Source organism: Hippichthys cyanospilos, chromosome 10, assembly GCF_059441005.1.
Source record: "Hippichthys cyanospilos isolate Australia breed blue-spotted pipefish chromosome 10, RoL_Hcya_1.0, whole genome shotgun sequence".
NCBI lineage: Eukaryota > Metazoa > Chordata > Actinopteri > Syngnathiformes > Syngnathidae > Hippichthys > Hippichthys cyanospilos.
Genome location: NC_142378.1, coordinates 8586488 through 8604259, shown reverse-complemented (window position 1 = coordinate 8604259; position 17772 = coordinate 8586488). Strand labels below are relative to the sequence as shown.

The window sequence follows — 17772 nt, the reverse complement described above, 5'->3', positions numbered from 1 at the left end:
AATCTGAAAAATAGTTTTTACCGACTCAGTAAAATATATTTACTGTCGACCACCGCTGTTTGCAGGGAATGCGTACGCAGAGTGAAAGTCCACTTATAGTTGAAACCTATTGGAACGCATTGGGAAGAAACAAATACTAATTTATACATTAATGTTTTCAATTTTTTTTGGTCACTTGATCAGTTAATTTTTTATATGTATTTTTTCTTCTACATACCAGTCAGGCCCTAACATAGGACTTTTTTTTAATATATATTTGATGAATGCAAAAAAAATGCATGACAGGTTTTTGGCATGACCTCATAAATAATGAATTACAACCACAGGAAGAATATTCATACGCTAATCATTAGCGCATACTGAGTATGCATCTTGTTGCAGCTCTGTTGTTGTTGTACTATTAAATGGTGTATTATACTATTGTTTGTGATTTTCAACGTGTGCCTCAACTGAGGGTACAAAAGGGTTTTGGATACGGTTAAGAATTCTAATCTAACTTCAGAGAGGTTAAAATTAAAATGGGAGGACTCTTAAAAGGCCATTTTCAGCAGTATAACTATATTATTTTCCATGTATACAACTGAAAACTTCCTCACATGTGCTCAAGGCTGGTGATGGTCATGGTTAGGGTTAAATTGAGCCGTGGCTGTTTGTTATCTGAGCCTTGAGCACATGTGATGTCATTTTCAGTCGACAGCAAGTGAAAAAAAAATTGTTCCTAAAAGTATGACTTGTACTTGGTAAATAATGTTATGAAATTAATTATAGACGAAATATCAACGTTTGTACAGCTGAAAATAGCTAAATAAGGTTTAGTATCCCTTTAATTAGATGTCAAGCCAGAAATTGGATTAATAATAATGTTAATACTAGATTAATTAAGCAGCAAAATCAAACTCAGAGGGTGGCTATTTAGCAGTCAAATGAAAATGACATCCTAGTTGCTCAGGGCTCAAGTAATGTCCATTTTTGAGTTTGATCTTCAGACCAGCTGAGCCATTTCATGAACTTGCAAGTTTTGTGAGAGGATACCCGCTTTTCAAACCTTCTACAAAATATAGAGGAGGCTTGGCACATTACTTTGTGGTTTGCATGTGACTTAAGATGCATGTACCACTATTTAGGTCTTGGTAAATGCATGCATCCGAATAAAATGATATGCATGAGATAAAAGTCTGGCCTTGCACCCATCTGCATTCTCATTAAATTTGTTTTTTTCATGCGACCCCGGCCAATTCTTCAATGATTTAACTTGACTTCCAAAGAAACCTCCACAAATCAGATTTCGTAAAAACGTAAAAAGCGGGGGAGAAACACAACAAGTGAAAGAACGGCGTGTGCTCTTTTGGGACAAACTAATCCACTTGTGAAACAGAATATTCGCTGATGCGCCGTCCCCGCATCCCTGCCGTATAATCGGATCTAAAGCCAGTTTCCCCTTAACAATTGAAGCGGGAACAAAGGTCGACTTCTGGCTATTATTCTCGGCCCTGTTTCTCTGTCCATACGCGACTTATTTACTGGCGCTTCCAAAATAATGGCCATGCCGCGGTAATACAATCAGCTTCTTTCCAGGTTTGTGCGTTTGCAGGCAGCGCTCTCGACCACCTCAATGGCATTGTGTGGCGATGAGGCACAGTCAGCAATTATTCCCCCTCGCGCCCCTCCCGGGAACAAGAATGTGTCAAGCGTGGTCCTGTGCATGAGTGTGACGTCATTAAAGTGACATAAACAAGAAAGAAGAGCAAACAATGAGAGGAAGATTAGAGATGAGGGCGGGGCAACATTAACAGGAAGAGGACAGGTATTGAAGTCTACATGAAGAGAACAAAAGCACACCAAGAGCTTTAAGGCACAAACAATCACATTATTGTTGCTAGTTTTCCCAAAGGCATCCCAGTGAGAACTCTCTTTGATACCAACAACAGAGTTCTGAATACAAAGCTGACATTGTTATAATACAGGATCAAATGCAAGGTAGCAACTCATTTCATTGAAAACATTAGAGGATTTCATATATATATATATATATATATATATATATATATATATATATATATATATATATGTGCATGCAATTCGGCTACTTAATTGATCCCTGTCCTCTGGGGTGATTTCTCTTTTGGCTAATACTGTATACTGTGCAGTTGGTTATAAGGCTTCCCATTGTCTTGTTATTTTCCTCCTCGCACTTTTCGACATGAGCAGCGTTTCTCTGGGCAGCCTCACAGCGCAACGTTATTGTTGTGAGTCGTGACTGAAGAAGTCTGCAGCTGCCCCGAACTGACTCCCTTCACCGTGGTAACACAAACTCTCCTGACGCAAGAGCATCAACCATCTCGCTTGTGTCGCACTACAATCAGACACGCTCTGTGCCAACATCTTGCATTATTCACCATTTAAAACGACAAATGATTCAAAACTATGGTGATGAATATTTCTTTTCAAAAACTAACCTTTACAATTAATGCAGTGAGACTGACCCCTAAAGGCAGAAACTATGCATTGCATTATTTGCAAAAAAAAAAAGAATCAGCCATACTGTATTGAACAACCATCTACTGTATCTATACTGCCATGATTATTATTTATATTAGTTTGAGATTACACAAAAAAATGCTCTGATCAACCATATCACACACTTTCTTCAATAAACTAAACAAAAGCCCAAAAACCTTAAATTGAAACAACATGAAAGTTGGTTTAAAATCATTGGTATCAAACGCAAGGTAGAGGGGCCCAATCTGGCCCACCACATAGATTTATGTGGCCCAAAAAAACAAATCAAACATGTCAACTTCCATTATGTTTGATGAATATTGTGCTTACATTACAAATTGTCATATATAGCAGGGCTCTTTGTGCACCCATTTTGATTAACCAGACAAATTAATTCACCTTATGCAACTACAAAAAAATAAAAAATTACACCTGTACCATCAAACACAATCTGGGGTGGGAGATGGTCCCTGAAAATTGTGACAAAATGTCAGTTTCAAGTCCTTAAAACAGGGGTGTTCAAAGTCTGCCCTCAAGCGCCACCGTCCTGCATGTTTCCCACATTTCTTTCTCTGACACACCTGATTCAAATAATCAGAATCATTATCAGGCTTCTGCTGAGCTGATTTGAATCAGGTGTGTCAGGGATAGAAAACTAGAACACATGCAGAGAACCGTGTTTGGACAGTCCTGCCCTTTTACATTAGTACCATTGATTGAGATGTTATTTTAGTTTTGGTTTTAATCATGCATTTTGAAATATTCTAAATTCAAATTTCAGCTCAGTGAAGAACTTTAAGCATTGTCTTTTTAGTAAACTGTCTTGTGCAGTTGTACAAAGAACTTTGCTGCCCATTTACCAGTCAAAAACTGCCTAAAATAAGGTAGCTCAAATGAGTCAAAAGACATAGAGGAAAAACTCTCCACTACAGTGGACACAAATGAATAGACTGCATGTCAGAAGGACATTTCACAGTCACAACTCCCTCAAAGGGATTTAATAACTACTTTACAAGGAGGCCAGTGGCAAAAATGAGTTTGACGCCATAGTTTACAAGCACAGTGGGCGTAATTTGATTAGTAAGGACTATTATTACCCTTCGGCTGCCTTCGGGGTCTAAGGCATTGACACAGGAAATGTATTCTCGCATTGCTTGCTCCGGCTCCATGTCTCCAAGCTGCTTCCAGGCTTGCCTAAAAAAGAAAATGTGTTACTTGATGTGTTTTCAAATGGTATTGTTAAGTGTTTTTCAATCCACAAATGAGGAGAAATTTGGCAGATAACTAACAAATGGTTTGGACAAAGTGGTGATTTTGTGAAGGACGTTCTCCAAAAGAAAAGAAAATACTACAAAAAATCCACATGAGGAAAACATTTGGGGACACCTGTTGGGCTAAGTGTATAAATTGAACCAAAATCAAGTGTGTGTTTGAGAAAGACCTGAGCATTGGAGGATGGCGAGAGAAAGAAGCGACGTACCATTTCCTCTGTCCTTCGAAGTCAAAGAAACCTGGCTTTTGAGTATTGCATTGTCCCACTTTAACCTAGGACGACATGCATATTGTTTACATGTTCATTTCTTAATGTGGTCATCAGGGTTTAGGTCATACACCACGCCAGTGAACGGTAGTTTTACAGGACAGAACTCACCTGTTTGTACCGTGCATAGAGATACAGTAGCTGGTCTCTGCTGGCCGTTTGGACCAGACCTCCAACACGTTCAGCGGCAGACTCGAACTCCTGTACCAGGTCATCACCCTCCAAGCGGTCTCCCGCCTCCATCGCACCGTAGTCGATTTTACCCAAGCCCAAGTCTGAGTCAGAGTCCGAACCCGCTCCACCGAGGGGCTCCCCGGTATCTGGCCGGGCCGGGTCGGTACCTGAACCCGTCGCAGTGTCCGGCGAAGATGACGGCGACCTGGAAGCCATTGTTTTTCTTGGTGTCAGTGGACCGTTACCGACGACGCGCGGCTTAGAATCGTGGGGAAACTGTGGAATGATAGGACAGAGTAGCGGTAGGACCGTTGTTTGTAGAATGTATGCGCTGCTGACGGGTTCAGAAACCGATAGTAATAAGATTGTTGACAGTCAGGTTCATTTCCGTGTTTGGTCCGTCAGCCGTACGTTGGAATAATGTCACCGACTACAACTCAGATTGGTAAGAAAAGTTCCGTCTAACTTTGCAGCTGTAGCTCCTCCACGTGCTTAGTGTGTATATAATTACCCGAGTATGTAATAATTTCGAAATGCACGAGTCACTATAGTAATAGTGTTTACTGTTTTACATTAGGAAATCACTAATAAAATAAAATGTATAAATCCAACGATACAGTAACGCCAAATCTTTGAACTATTTTCTCACTATTTCTTTTGCCTTTTACCTTTATTTTAACAATTGAAATTCTCGAAGGCAGAGCTACACTAATTTCTTCATTTTGTTTACCAGCCATCAGCTAGTTGTTTCGGATAAACATAAGCAATAATTTGGCCGCAGAGTGAAAATGGTTGGCTTCCAAATGACTTCGTGCTGTCACGCATTGTGGAATTTTGACTATCCATAACATTTTCAAACGTATTAGTGGAGATGTTTGCAGAATTCGGACGCGGATGTGACAAAAGATGTTGCGGTCTCTGGCAGAAAATGATTAGATATTACATTTTCCTCTAAAGCTTAGTTGTTTTTTTAACTACAGTGATGGAAAAAAATCACGTTCAATGTAGTTATTGCGTGTTGCTTAAAACATTTTGCGTAAATAATGTATCCATAGCAAGGCATCTTTTAGTGTCGAGAAAAGCGCTATATAAAAGTGATGTTTTATTTTACTTATTATTATTGTACCAAACTATCCCATTTTATTCAACATTCATCCCAATTTCGGCATACCATGCTAAAATCTATTATAATTGACTCAGGGGAAAAGGTGTGAACGTCAGATGACTATCGAAATAAATGTATCTCCACAGGGGGAAAAAATGAGGAGAGGCAGAGCGAGATTTAAAAATAACATTGGTTTATAAAACCCAGATATGACAGGATCACCAAAGTGTGTACAGAAATACAAATACATCATAGAGAACAGTGTTCTACACTCCACATGTACAAACTACTCAATTGAAAGAGGATGATCTACATTAAGGAAACGTTCATTTTTCTTTTAGTCTTACATTAAAATCACATTTAGCCACAATCTAGGTATCCATCTAACATCACATTCAGCTAGTCTACAGGAGAACAACTACAAGAGGAAAGATGCACAACTATGAAGCATTTGAACATCATGGGTGGAGCAAAAAACATTGTGTCCGATAAAATAGATCTGCTGTACTTTCCTCTTAACTCCGGTGGGTCAAAGTGTGTCCATCTACTACAACTCATGCCACAGCCACGATAGCTTCATGCACATTTACTGATGTACACTTGAGAAAAACAAAGAAACATTCAGATTTGTCTTTTTAAAAAACAAATAAGCACACATGAAAAGAAGCAGGATTAGAATACACACACACGCAAACGAAGCAAAACAAAGCTACAAAATACTGCTTGTCCAAAATGGCAACATCAATCATGGCTGCTAATATAAATACAATAAATTAAAACATATGTACATCAATGAACATAAGCAGCATGCAGGCAAGGCAACTCTGTACAAAAACATACTATTGGGGGAAGCAGTGGCTTGTGTTTTGAAAAAAAAAAAAAGGGGGGGGGTTCACATTTAAGCACATTGCACGCTCATCCTGGCCTTTTGGGGTCACTAGTTGCGCGCAGTTTTGCCTCACTAGTAAGTTGTTTGACTACTGTGTAAAAAAAACTGCTATACAGTAGTGAAAAATCATCACTAGTAAAACAGTCATTTACTAGCACGCTCTAGTCATTCGACTAGCACGCTGAATGGTTTTACTAGTGAAGACAAAGAGTGTACTAGCACATAGACCTCAAGGATATGGACTCAATGCTCAAAAAGCTTTTCATAAAATTTCGCAAAGATCGATTTGGGGTTTAACAAGAAATAGAGTAGAAACGCGTGTCCAAAAAAGTCCAAATATTAGAAAAACCATCAGTGACTGTATGCTTACTTCACAAGTAGGAACGACACAGAACTGGGACTAGGACAGTACAGTATTAATGCACATCAAAGTATTATATAACAAAGCAACATCCCTCGTCGTGTACAAGTAGTTTGTGTATTAAATGCACTTTTCCTGCAAGTGCCTCCAACATTGTATCAGCACTTTGAAATTTTTATAACAACTAAAAACAAAATGACAAACAAACGAAAAACTGGAAAAGAGTATAAAATAATCATTATTGAGGTCAAACCAGTTTTGTTCTGATATGTTGAGTCCTTCCTCTGGTTTCTTCTGTATTTTTTTTATGGAGTCTTTTGATTTTCTTGTTGTCCCTGTTGATCCTGTAAGTAGTCCAAAAAGGCGTGTAAACAGTCGTCGATGTAGCTCGATTGGAAATAAAGCACAACCCGTGCAACAACAACGAAAAACATTCATCTCCATTTTTCTATCCTTTTTCCGAACCGCTTGTCCTCAAAAGGGCCGTGGGCTTGCTGGTGCCAATCACAGCTGTCTTTGAACATTTCTTTCCTTTTCATCCAAAACCCACACAAAAAAACATTGTATGTAACGTTTTGGAGACAAACAAAAAAAAAAATATTCTAGATTTTTGTTGCACGGTAAAATGAAAAGACAGAAGGAGATGATGAATGAAAAGAGAGAAGGAAGGGAAAGGAAGATAACCATGGCATGCTTGTGGATATTCTCATTTATCCAGGTCATTTACTTCTCAGGGCATTCAATCCATGACAACTGTGTGGAAGGGACTGGCCAAGTCAATAACCAGACCGTAACCCGATAGAGCATGCATTTTACCTCAAGAGCTGAAGGGAGGAACCCCCAGAAATAGCGAAGGCTTGAAAAAACATTTAAACCAATCTCAGGGTGCTTATGTCTAACTAAACGTTTTACGTGAACAGATGAGGACTTTGCAGGTGGGAGGCATTGATTCAATGCCCTGAGAATGAAACCATGGCAGTTTGTAGGTAAGTAGTTTTTTTATAAGTCGAGTTTAAAACTTTGTTTGTGCTTCAGCAGGTTATATCACCACGTTATGTGTGTTTATGTGTGTGTGTTTACATGAGGTAATATGAGGTCTTTGTGAGACCCTCATTGATTTTGTCACTGAGCAATTAAAAGCAAAGGGTTCCAATTTGATTTTGAACAGAAAACCTAAAGCCATAAAAAGCAGGGATTGTATTGCCAAATCTGGTGAAAAGCAAAAACATTGTTTTTCCTCTGAAAAAAGTGACATCAGATTGGGCATTATTTTTATTATTTAGTTATCTTTTAAAGAAAAGCAAATCCACAAATTATAGATTTGCTTGCAAAATCCTCAAACAAAATCTGAGAGTATATTTTGAAAACAACCTCCACATAAAGTGAAATTTAAACGTCAATATTAGTTTAAGAAGAAAAAAAAACCACCATGACGTTTGGAGACATGCATTTCATTCAATCATCTTTTTTCAGCTTCAAAGGGATAATCAAATTTTTCGCATGCGCCTGTGTAAGCTTTAGAGGCATTAAGGTAAATGCAGCATCTCCTACAAAAGATACGGCAAAGTTAAAGGTTGAAAAAAATTCCCAGAATGACATCTTGTATATTCTTGTTATTATTTTTTACTTTAAAAATAAAAATAATATAAAATTCACAATTATACTCGTGTTTACTTTGTTGAACAAAAATCCACAAAAGTTGGAGTTCCATGCTTTTGATTGCACAGCGACATGTTTTTTTTGTTTGTTTTTTTTTAAGTTTTTATTTTTTTTTAAGTGTTTGATCAAACTTATACAGACTATTCATCAAGTATGTGTGCATGTGTGTGTGTGTGTGTGTGTGCATGTTTTCGTGGCTGTCTGTATACAATGCTGATTGCTTGCTGGTGATTCAGCTGAAGGCCTCATCATCCGTATCTTCAATTAGAACCTTTGTGTCCTTTTTGGATCTACAAAAAAAATATATATATATTAATAGTCTCACAGTCCATCTTAATAGTCAGTTAGTGTTTTCTTCTTACTGAGAGGACAGTAGAGGGCGTCGCAGAGTAAGGCTGTAGGACCTCTTCCAGGTCTTCTTGCCCGAACGGTTCCGGACACCGTCCTCCTGGTCCATCATTTGCTCCAGCAACGTCTGATCGTCGGCGTTGAGCGGCGCCACCGAAATATCTCGCACGGCGCGGAACTCACCGCAGTTGTTTAGGTGCTCGTTCTCCAGACGGAAGAAATTCCACACGAAACGCCTGTCGAGATCCGAGACGCCGGTTAGAAGTCCGGTAAAAACGGGTCCTCGGTTTACGACAGAGTTGTTTCTAAGGTGGCAGCGTTTTTTCTTGCCTTACGGTTTCATTAAGAATAATAACCTTGATCAAAATCGTTTGCAACCTCGAAACTTTGTACGTCTGCCCCGTTGCAAACTGATGGAGAAAAGGTACCTGAAAACCTCAAGGGGAGCCAGCACGGTGGCCATGATGTCGCCCACCGAGTGAATCTTGGTCATAGTGGTCAGAGAGAGAGAGATTGTCCAAGCAAAACGCAGGATCACATCTTCTAAAATGGCACAGTAGTAGTAAGCCTATACACAAAACAGAGGCTGACATTAGACTCATTCAAAGTATACACATAGCATAAAATGGTTTATCTATTTTCGTTCATCCATTTTCTATAGCTGCTAATATGTAGCTTAATTCAAGAAATTAACCATAGAGACTCAAACGTAAGACTTTTCATAAGGACAATTTTCATGTTAAGAATATTTTTGGACTGTTTCTAAAGTAATATTTTACTTTCCTTACAATCTTTACATTGATTTTAAAAAATAAAAAATAATCATGAGATACTTCACTTTGTGAGAAAGAAAGAAATGGTTGGAAATTGTCATCTGAAAAACTTCTTTCCAAATGTTTAATGAATCTGTATGATATATAACTTAACTTTTGATTAGAAAGATTATATCAAATCATGTAAGGGTTTTCCAGAATAATCTACAAAGAAGTACACTGAAACATGGGAATGGTATTTACTTGACACAGAAACAAGTAAAGTTTATTTACTCAAGTAAATTTTACTATACGGGTCTTTGAGTGAATTTTACCCATTCATTAAAAAAAAAAAAAATCATCTAAAGGTTGAGGAATTAACTTAAGTTGTGAGATAGTCACTCTCTCACGTGAGCAACTTATTGTTTTAACAAACATGCAAAAAAGGCACCCCGCCCAAAAAATGTCCTCAGAATTTCTGAGTGAAAACACACACTAGGTTTTTCAAGCATCAATCATCCTGGTCAGAGTAAACCAGACATTTTGAGGTGAGGCAACATTTTTATCATTAGTTTAAAAATGACTTACAGTAGCACCTCAAAATTCACAAAGCTGTCCCTGTACCAGCATGATAACCAACAATAAAATACAGTAGGTCTAAATATTAAAAAACAACAACATTAAAATGCAGTAGCCTATTAGGCCTAAATGTTAAAAAAAAAAAAACAAGAAAATAAGAAACGTTTTATTTATATTTGCATTACGCAGCGCTTTGCTCGGTACTTCGGCAGTCATTACTTCGCCACTAGAGGGAGCCAGCACACTATTAGTCACTGACCTTGGCCTTGATTAGACTTAAGGCAATTATGCGCTTAGACTAAGGATGTGTTACGTGTGTGCTTGCAAATTTACCTTATGCGGGTAAACAATCTCTTCTCTGAGGAAGGTGTTTTCCCCAGCCCCGCGGTCAAACAGACCCCAGTCCATGCGCAGATCCCAGATCAGGGTGTAAAACGAACTAATTGTGGAGAAGACGATCAGCAGGTAGAAGAACATGTCGGCGTCTGTGTGGCCTTGCTCTGAAACACGCACAGACAGAAAACACATTTAGGGCTGTGTGTATCCCATCTCTACTTCCTCTCCACAAGTCGGCAAGCAACGACTGTTCACCAGTAGAGGGAGCCACCATGTCATCGATATCAACGTATTAGTTCTGTAAAATCAACTTTTTTATGTGTGGATGGATGTACATTAAAGGAGCTCGTGAAACATATTTTACACTTTTTGTCAGCTCTGTCAACATTTGTCAAGAAGGATTTGACATTCTGGGTGGTGTACCTAATATAGTGGTTGACTTGATAGTCACATAGCGTGGTGAAAAAAAAAGCAATAATAAAATGAATACTTCTGTGACAATATTCATTAAAAATGAGCATAAAGCTCTTTGTAAAGCCAATAAATTCACAAAGCTTTTACAATGGATCTCATCAGATTGTACAGGTGGAAGCTAATTGGCCATTACTATGTTGCCAGTGTTTCAATCCACTTGCAGAGTCCAAGTAGCAGACTGACCAACAAGAACTAAAGTGGAACAGTGAGCCTTTACATTTCATAATTTTTTAAACATATGCCCCAAACCAAAAAAAAAAAAAATGAGAGAGAGAAAGAAGGCCTTGGAGGAGGTCTGTACTCTATGTCAGGAGTTCCCATTATTGAGCCATGCTGGTATTTAGATTGAAAATAAAAATAATCACAAAACATGCATAAAAAGAATACAGCATTAATACATTGTAGAGATAGATACTTTTTTTGTAGTATGTACAAGTAGTCAGCTGCATACAGTAATCATCTGCAAAAAACAAGGCGTGCATCCCCCTAACTAGCCGCAAAACACCTTATTTGACAAGACACTTAAGTGCTACGGTGGTGACTTGCGACGCGAGAATGTGTCTCGTTGGCTCAACACCACCTGAGCATCTGGGTGTGAGCACGGCGGATGCGACACTGGTCCCTGCTTGGCAAAATTGCATCAGATTGCGGCATGCACAACGCATAGGCAGGCTTGGCTGACTCCCATCCCTCAGTGCCATTTGTCCTCTGCCTCGCCAAAGAAGCGACAGGACACTGACATTTCTACTCAGTGCCCACCCGCAGTGCTGCTCCGCGTGCCGCTGATTCCGTTTTATGCTCGCTTTTCTAACAAAGTCCCCATTGTACCACTGCTGAGACTTTCCAGCCGCAGGAGAAGATGGGCTGATGTGATTTGCTCTTTCCTGCCAAGCGCAAGGCATTTAACCCTTTGCTTTCCTGGGCCGCCAAGGGACGATTAAAAGGTTACGCAAGCTGAATGGACAGCGATTAGATGTGCCATCGGGGCTAATGTTGGTCAGGTTCGGGGTCTCAAACTGGTGGTAGGAATGCTCACATAACATCACAAACATGGCTATCCTGAATGTTTAGTCCAGTGAATCTCAAATGGGGTTACAAGTACCCCTGAGGGTACATAAAGGGACTTTGGGGGTACGTCAGATTTTAACAGGGTTTTTGCAGGGAACAGCAAATCTAATTTACTACTTTTTCATCTAATTTATACCAAATTGAATTCCCAAAGTGCAGGTTTGTTTTCAAACTAAGAGCAAATTAACTGAAACATGAAGTTACACGTTACACCATTTTGCTCACTGTAAATTACAACTGATTAACGATAAAGCCCTTATCCCCTGAGGCAAACATTGGTGAGTGTCCAACATCGCCAACATTTGCCAAACTGCACCAGTGGGAAAAAAAAACAACAACAAAAAAAACGACAAAAGCAATACAAGTGAACGTCTGGTCACATTTTGGCAACCTCTAGTGACAGTTTGGCAAACCTTATAAACTTTGAATGCACCATGACAAGATTAAAAGCGCCTATGCCGGCACAAAAAAAAAAAAAAAAAAGGCAACCTCTGAAAATTTTGTAAAGTTTTGACGAACATTGGTGACCTTGATCGAACCCTAACAAAATGAGGAGAGCTGCTATCTTCGCCTGCACGCGCCAATATTCGCTCCTCAGTGGGATATGGGGTCAAATAATGTTATGTATCATCATATCACCAATCATAGAGTAAATCATAATTATGACAGCTAAACTGTCACGGTGACTAATTTGCAAAACTCGGTATGCTTTTAATTTGAATGACGCAAAGTTCTGGCAGATGAGCCAGAGATAAAACAGAAAATGATACAACATCTATTTTCTAACCTTGCGGAATGAAATACATACACCTACATAGAGATACTACAACTAATGCAGTTCCGAAGTTTAATAAGTCAAACACTGCTGGCATAGTATCTGTTTTAAGTGTTCTTTTGAAAATGCAATTTGCAATGGTTGCTGAAAAAAAAAGGCATTTTTTTGTTCGAAAATGTCCTCTTCTATCTCAGCATCATCAATCTGTCACTGCTAATGGAATCAACTGTTTCTATGGCAACCCGTAGCTATCACTGAGACAATTAAAAACCTTTGGAGGTTGTACATATCACAAAATGTATTAATTCAGACACTTTCCAGCAAAGTAGCATGTAGATTATTTACTGCAACATAAAATAGGTTCAGAGGGCTCGGAATTATTAACTGCGGCTGGACCATGCTTGGCCTTATCCAGAGTCTTTCATCTTTATTCATTCACATGTGTTTGAGTGTGCTGTTACACGTCCGCGCTTCATTACTGAGCTCAGTGTAATAAATGAAGTTATAAAAGCTGCCAGGTCCAGCCTAGTTGCTATTCATGCTCAACCTCTGGGCTCTCTTCCTCCTGTCCCACAGTATTTAGCAGAATATTTAATACAAATTGACTTCTCACATATTATAGTAAGTGATGTCAAGTCTATAAGCATGGTCTCTGTTACTAAGATGTTGCAAACAATTGAAGAGAAAATAATGGTAATACACTGTAAATATGGGGAAAACAAACTGTTCTGCAAATATCTGGTTTTACGAAGTTGGTTTTCCAGTGTTTGAAAATATGCATGTCACATGGAGCTTCTCAAAATAAATGAATGAACTTCCCAAAATGCAGCTGGGCTGTTTTATCCAAGAATAGGACCTGCTACTAAAGTGGCTTGCTTTTAATTGTTCTAAATTTAACCAGTAGGGGGCAGTCATGAATGGAACATGCTCAGTCAGCAAGGGGAAGAAGAATAACAGGAAGTTATTGACCTCATAGCAGATAACAGACAGCTCCACTCAAGTTTATTCATGGAATAATGTTGAAGCATCGCCTGTAAGTTACTTTAAGCACTACTACATGCATAACATTCTTATAACACTAAATAATATTGTTTGTTTACCTTTAATGGTAATGGCTAGAAAGTTAATAATGCTAATGGTGATTACAAACTGGTTAGCATAGACAATTTAGTAGGTGTCTAAAAATTCACACGTATAGAAGATAATATACACTCAATCAAACCCATGGTCAACCAAAGTGGATTATTACAAAAATATGAGGAAGAGGGGTCGATAACTTGATTATTTGATGGAATAATCAATAGGATCATTGATTTGAAATAGATAAGATAGTGACAGATTTAAATTCATCTGGCATCAAACTGGTTAGAAGCTTGTGTGTATGTTGCAAGAGAATTTTTTTTTACTAAAATGGGAGTCAAATTCAATAGTAAGAGCAGTGATTTGAGTATTTATTTCAAAGGCTTCATAGAACACAGAGACTATAATTCTTAGTATTCATCCTCCGATGTTTTCCCGGAGATAAACATGAGCCATTCCTGGAAGGAGCGAGGCGGTGAGGTCACACACGAACGGCATCCGCGCGCCACAGTCCGTGTTGGGTTTAGCGATGATAGTGACACGTCCTCACAGGCAAGCCGATAATAAATGAACAGTGATCTCTGGCCTTCTCCGACATCAATTGCTGATTTCATTTAGTCAAAAGACACAACAGCTATTATTTACACTTCAGTAACTTTCATACAGCTGCATTATTTTATCAAATCACAATTATATATAAATGTGGCAATGTTGTTTAAGAGATCCAGGAACAACAAATTAGAACCAGCTTTCGGCATGATGCAAGGCTGTAGAACTGCCACTGCAAACTACAACCACAATAATAAACATAGTAGTAAATGATCTCTCCATGACTGTGTATTATTAAATGTGTGTTTTTTAAAGCAGGAAATAGCATCAAATATTCACACTGCATGTGTGCTAGTATCCAATTTCCCACCATCTTCCATCAATGAACCAGCCAGAGGTCCATGTCTCCAATATTGTGTGGGATGAAAGGCAGCTTCATAGAGAATAAGACATGAAGCGAGGCCATTAGTCAACGGGCTTCAGACTAGAGGAGGGAGGAGGATGTCACTTAATGGTTGCGTTTGGTACCTAGTGGCCTGTCTCAGTGTCTTCCTCCCTGATGTTTCGCAAAGGGGATTACATCAAAATATTAATAGAAATAGCAATTACTATTATGCATGCAGTTCCAATAAAATATTTGATCATAACAGCCATGTGGTCAAATAAGCTCTAACAAAAGTAAGAAGTGACATCTTTTAGGCAATTGCCTAGCCATACCAATAGAATGTATACAATAAATGTTGTGTTTTACAATAACACTTAACTATATTTATACTTTCATATGTACCTGGGGGAGAAAAAGCGAAGAGTGAAGAGTCTCTGTGATCAAAATGCATAACTGGAGTGAAAGGTGGGGTGGGGCCAACAGCCTTGCCAATGTCCATGTTTGATCCAATTTTGCTGTTTGTATTATTGCGATTAGGGATGTCTGAATCCCAATCACATGATGGGAAATAGGGTCTGATAATGTCACTCACAGCTGATTGGAATCAAGGGCAATAGATTGGGGTTTTAATAAAATGTTGTTTTTAATATTTTTAGTATTATTTTTAAGGGCTACAAAGCAGTACAATCGTCTTAAGTTGCCAGATATTGAAGAAAGAAAAATATATATGTGTTTTATTATAATAAACGCAACATCAACCATCTGATTCGTTTTTTTCATTCCGAAGCTTACCTCCCTTATTCCAGTATTTACATTATGAAATCAATACCTCTCAGGCAGCGTCAACTTAACTGAACATTATGATCTTTGTAAGGCAGAATTTGCAGGTGTATCTAATGCAGAGGCAAATGGGTGTACAGTCTATCGGAAAATAAAAGTGGGGAATCACATTTGTTCCAAAGGAGAAGAGCTCGAATTGGTCTGAAGAAAAAAAAAAAAAATCTATAAACTGACATCTTAGCGGAAGAGGAGAAAAACGGGATGCTTTGAAATGAGCCATGAGGTCCAGAATATGTGATAGACATTCTCGACACAAAGTGCCGAAGAGAAGCGTTTCCAGTCTTTGAGCATCCTAAGCGAGCAACTCCTTAGCGATTGCCCTCCAAGATGAGAATAATTGCAGCCTGATTGCAGGGCTGTGTGATTGAGTGTGACTTGACTTTTAATGTACCGCAAACTGTCAATGTTGTTTTTTTTTCTGCTTCTGCTTTTGCTCCTTCCCTTTTCTTTTATTTCTCCAACTGTCTGTCTTTTCTTCTCTGTAACCTCTGTGACCCTCACACTGAGCACAACACCTTATTTAGCCATAGGTGCATTAGTCAAACATTTTCCATTTCTATATTATGCAGCTGCTGGCAGTGTCAGCTGAACGAAGGCCAACTTCTGGCATTCATATTCTCAAGGTCACTTTTGCTTCATACCCACACAACCTCAGTACAAAGCCTGTGTGCTTACATGCTGCTTGAAAGGATAGCCTCGCTCCTCATCTTAGCCAGGAGCTGCAGTGTATGAACAGCATGGTGCAGATGTGTATGTGTGTGTGTTATTACCTCTGTGAGTGGCATAGAGTGCGGCGAAGGTGACCACGAAGAAGGTGGTGGAATATTTGCCAGCATTCACCAGGTGGGGGAAGGCCCTCTTGGTGTCTCTGTAACGCCTGAGGCACTGGATGAAACGCAGCCAGGCGGGCAGACACTGGATGATGGCGCGCAGGCCGTACGAGTAGCTGTGGCACACAAAGCTACCCGAATCTGAAGGGAAATACATGAAATACAGTTACTTCTTTTTGCTATTATTATTTTATGAAATTGGGTTTTTGTAGAGGTTACAGATACCAGTCACTGACACTTAAAGAAAAAAAAACATCTGGCATTGAGTAAGTCTTCCTTGGCAGTGGTTGACACTATTTATCGTGGCAGTCATCTTCTGCGTCATTGTGTTAAATTACATGTTGGTATCGGTAATCTGTATCAGTGGGTACCGAAAGAGTGAATACTAATACTGACATCCCTACTTGAGATCTAACTAATTTTATTTAGTAGTTGTCCAATTCATTTGGACAATTTTTTCCCCCCTAGAATTGTGAGTAAAAATTTGAGATCAGTGCACTCTTTGCTGACAGTAAACACAACTAAATTCAAAACAAGTAGGAGTTTGGGTGACATATTAGCCAATTAACCAGAAAAGGTGCTTCATTCATTATCACTCCAAGTTAATGTTTACTGCCAAACTAAACATATAACATGGACAATTACACATTATGTTTTTCAAACAACTACAAGGCTTTGCCTTAATAATCTCCATTTTGGTTAATGCTAGCAAACATTGCTAGTGAGATAATCAACAGCTTTGGTGCCACAGTGTCATAAGCTTTCAAGCAGTGGCTATTTCAATACAAAAAGTGGCTCAACATATTTAGAAAGACAATATGGCAATTCTTACAGGCATGTATTCTTTATCTTCTGTAAAGAATGAAAACCGGTAATATTACTGTGCCTCATTAAGGGATTTTGACAAGCTACATGCATGTCTGTACGTCAATTCAAATGTATTTCTGTTATTGCTTTGCAATAATCTATATTTATACAAAAGACAGTTCAAAAACAAGCCACGAGTTATCTTGTGACAAAGAACACATCAACAGGTGTTAGACGTAATGAAGTTGGAAAGAGGAAGAATGACTGACGCACCGTTTATTTTGGGCAACAGGCCCATGCTGTTGCTCCACTGCAGCTCAAAGATGTAGAAGCAGATGAGATATTCGAGGTCCATCAAGACAACCACCAGAGAGTTGAGCTGGTCGGCCAGCCAGAAGTCGGCAAACTCCACTCGGTGAAACGGGGCCGTAAACACTCGGAACTGGAAACACACATGATGTACAGTCTTAGACACTTCATTAGATACACCTTCACAATCCAACATGATTCAATACAACAGTTGAAGGAAAAAAAAATGCCTTCTTAAAGATAATTTGTGTTCTTTGTAATACAATTCCCAAACATTTTCTCCGCCAATTCCCATAAATGAAGTCGATGGCATTTCTCGGTAGTGTTGATGTCTATTCATGGCAACGCCTTCAAACTGTTAATGTTTTAAAGTAGGGTTTCAAATTAGGTTTAGGGTTTCAAATCGGTTTAAT

The 17772-nt window shown here is 38.8% G+C and overlaps 2 protein-coding genes across 4 annotated transcripts in view; both read right to left on the bottom strand.

Annotated features, from left to right (window-relative positions):
- The window catches only part of acbd6 (acyl-CoA binding domain containing 6), a 30279-nt gene extending 25654 nt beyond the window's left edge, over positions 1-4625 (bottom strand). The window contains exons 1-3 of the mRNA XM_088426686.1: positions 4151-4625; positions 3980-4044; positions 3597-3693 (exon numbers count right to left, since the gene is read on the bottom strand). Coding sequence (XP_088282812.1) covers positions 3597-3693; positions 3980-4044; positions 4151-4429 — 441 coding nt within the window. The 5' untranslated portion in view covers positions 4430-4625. The remainder of the gene's footprint in view (positions 1-3596; positions 3694-3979; positions 4045-4150) is intronic.
- Positions 4626-5490: 865 nt separating this feature from the next.
- Positions 5491-17772, bottom strand: part of xpr1a (xenotropic and polytropic retrovirus receptor 1a) — a 69897-nt gene continuing 57615 nt past the window's right edge. For all 3 annotated transcript variants that reach the window (XM_088426359.1, XM_088426357.1, XM_088426358.1), the window contains exons 10-15: positions 17324-17492; positions 16184-16384; positions 10240-10406; positions 9004-9143; positions 8590-8811; positions 5491-8517 (exon numbers count right to left, since the gene is read on the bottom strand). In XM_088426359.1, coding sequence (XP_088282485.1) covers positions 8460-8517; positions 8590-8811; positions 9004-9143; positions 10240-10406; positions 16184-16384; positions 17324-17492 — 957 coding nt within the window. In that variant the 3' untranslated portion in view covers positions 5491-8459. The remainder of the gene's footprint in view (positions 8518-8589; positions 8812-9003; positions 9144-10239; positions 10407-16183; positions 16385-17323; positions 17493-17772) is intronic.